General features: G+C 38.6%; 1 protein-coding gene across 1 annotated transcript; it reads right to left on the bottom strand.

The window, feature by feature from the left end:
* Positions 1-1,657: 1,657 nt before the first annotated feature.
* On the bottom strand, positions 1,658-2,448 carry LOC131314193 (uncharacterized). Its single transcript, XM_058342693.1, has one exon. It carries the CDS (start codon positions 2,245-2,247, stop codon positions 1,906-1,908), a length of 342 nt encoding a protein of 113 aa, XP_058198676.1. The 5' UTR covers positions 2,248-2,448; the 3' UTR covers positions 1,658-1,905.

Genomic DNA, 2,448 nt, shown 5'->3' on the forward strand with positions numbered 1-2,448 from the left:
CAAACTTTAAAGTGTCATACATGGTTGCTTTTCGTCTTGTCATCCTTCTTTTCTTCCACACCCTAGGAAAATTGGGTCCAAGTTTGACAGCTATTACTCAGGCATTGATTGGCCCAGAATTTTCTTTGGTAAACTTTTAAGGAGTTTTGGTTGTAGCAACCTGTCTGATTTATAAAATGAGGGTCATTAGCAGCCCCTCCTCTGTCTCAGACAACTGGGTAGACTAAATCCACACCTCAGTTGGGGTAAAGCCAAATGTCATGCCCGTGGAGTCTTTAACCATTAAATCGTCTTCTTTTGACTATTCAAGTGTCCTGTTTGGCAGTTATATCTTGAGATGAAGCTTCCAAAAGTTATATTACTGCCAAACGGGACACTTGAAATTTGGCCCCTCTTGGTTTTGCGCTTGATGAATATTGAACAGAGAGGTGCTATTTGCACCGATCGGAGCATACCGACGGCCGTGCGCGGCGGTCTCCGGCCACCAAACGGCTGATCCGAGCCGTCCAAATTTTAAAAAAAAAAAATCGAGGGGCCCCACGCGAAAATCAACGGCATCCGATGTGTGTAGAGTGTTTGATCTAAACACCTTATTTTTCGTGTATATATGTATATACATATGTATGAAGTGCACAATAGCTACAGAGTCAAAGTCGTTAAAAATTTAAGCAAATCACATAATTTCGTCAGTGATAGGCCTAACTTTGTCATTTACACACTCAGTCGTCCTCTCATATGCGGTCACTTTCATTAGGCACAGAAGTTGAGCACAAGTTTTACTGCATAGTCTGATACCATATGAAATCCTATACCTTTGACTTATCTAAAATTTCAATTTCCTCTTGAAAGGGTCTTCATATTTTTATTGATTTCATCTTAAATTTTGAAAATGTAGATTGAAAATAACGAAATGGCTCAAATGGTGTCACACAACATTTCCATAGAAAGGACGGGTTCAAGACTATGACTGAATTAAGATTTTACCCAAGTGGTCATATTAATTCCTGAATAAGAAGTTCTAAAATTGGTATTAATAACGTGGGGATTCGGGGAAGCTGACCAATGAACCCAGAACCTGAGAACGTAGAATTGGATCTCTCACTAGCATTATCAGGAACACCATCTTCCTTCCACATTTTATCAATATACTCTAAATATGTTGATAGATTCGCAAACGGGTCTTCCCTTATGGATCAAGATGGGCACCGATCTGCACCCGGATTCATTTCCCGAACCAGCAAGCTTTTTATGTTATAAGAAAAATGCAGCAGTGAGGGGTCTCCCTTGAATTAACCACCACCACATCTCTCTGTGTTTCTCACTCAAAAGTTTCTCTAAATTATGTTCATTTTGTAACCCGAACAAAATTTATAGGCTTAAGGAAGCTTCATCTCAAATCTCATCGTTTTGAAGGCGGTGTCTCATGTCATAGCTTAGACTTTTTCTACCTCTAAACACAGCCTATCAACATCACTTCTGTCAACATTTTTAACCTTTAGATATTTTCTTTGGTTTTTAACCGGGATGGGGAGAGGTAAGCAGAAAGTGATAGACCTGAATATACTAAACTGTCTTCCATTCCAAAAATTGTCTAATGTAATAAAAAAATAAGTGTCATACAACAACGAGATGAGAATGAGCACTTCGCAACAAAAAGAACAAAAAGAGTGTCGTGCAAATTCATTCCAAGGTCCAAGTTCAAGCACAAAACAAATGCAAAGCCTGCTGAAGAGTGCATGAATAAAACTCAGAAATGATTGGTCACATAAGTTGGATTCAAACAAAGTCGATAAGCATCTTTGTTAGCTCTTGAAAAAGTAGAAAAAATAATAATAAAAGGAATAGGAAGAAATCCAAACACAACCTTAACACACAGAAAATGTATGGTAGCTAAAGCATTTTCCTCTATTCCTTCAGTGAAAGTAGCGACAATTGTTCTTCAATGGAGCAATCGACATGACAAGATTTTCGGCAAGAGAATGGGATGAGAATGAGGCCAAGGCACCGTTGTTCCATTGGAGAAGGGGAAGAATGTCTGGTGTTCCGATACTCCACTGCATCTTGGAGAATAATGTTTCCTTCCTTATCAATGCAGTAGAATGTGCCCAAGAAAAAGCGCCCGTCACTTACCCCCACCAGCATTTGCCGAAATAACAGTTTCTTCGCTGTACCCACTAAACTGGAGCTATTTGTTTCAGAAGTTCCTATTTGATTTAAAGATGTCTGTGTGCATTGTTCAGTTTCCATCCTATTGAGGAATTTGTTTTGAAACTCACGAATACTTCAAGAAACCAAATCCACCAACTTTATGTGTTCTGTTGATCCTGCAAATCATAATTTTCTCCAGTATCAGTCAATGACATATGTTACTCTGTTAGAGAAGGAAAGGAAACCATCAACGTAAACGGATGAGCATAATAAAGAATTTTGGCATTTACTATGAAGTTA

Source organism: Rhododendron vialii, chromosome 13a (genome assembly GCF_030253575.1).
Source record: "Rhododendron vialii isolate Sample 1 chromosome 13a, ASM3025357v1".
NCBI lineage: Eukaryota > Viridiplantae > Streptophyta > Magnoliopsida > Ericales > Ericaceae > Rhododendron > Rhododendron vialii.

Excerpts from the sequence above, each read along its gene's own strand:
- LOC131314193 (XM_058342693.1), bottom strand. The coding sequence starts at position 2,247 with ATGGAAACTGAACAATGCACACAGACATCTTTAAATCAAATAGGAACT.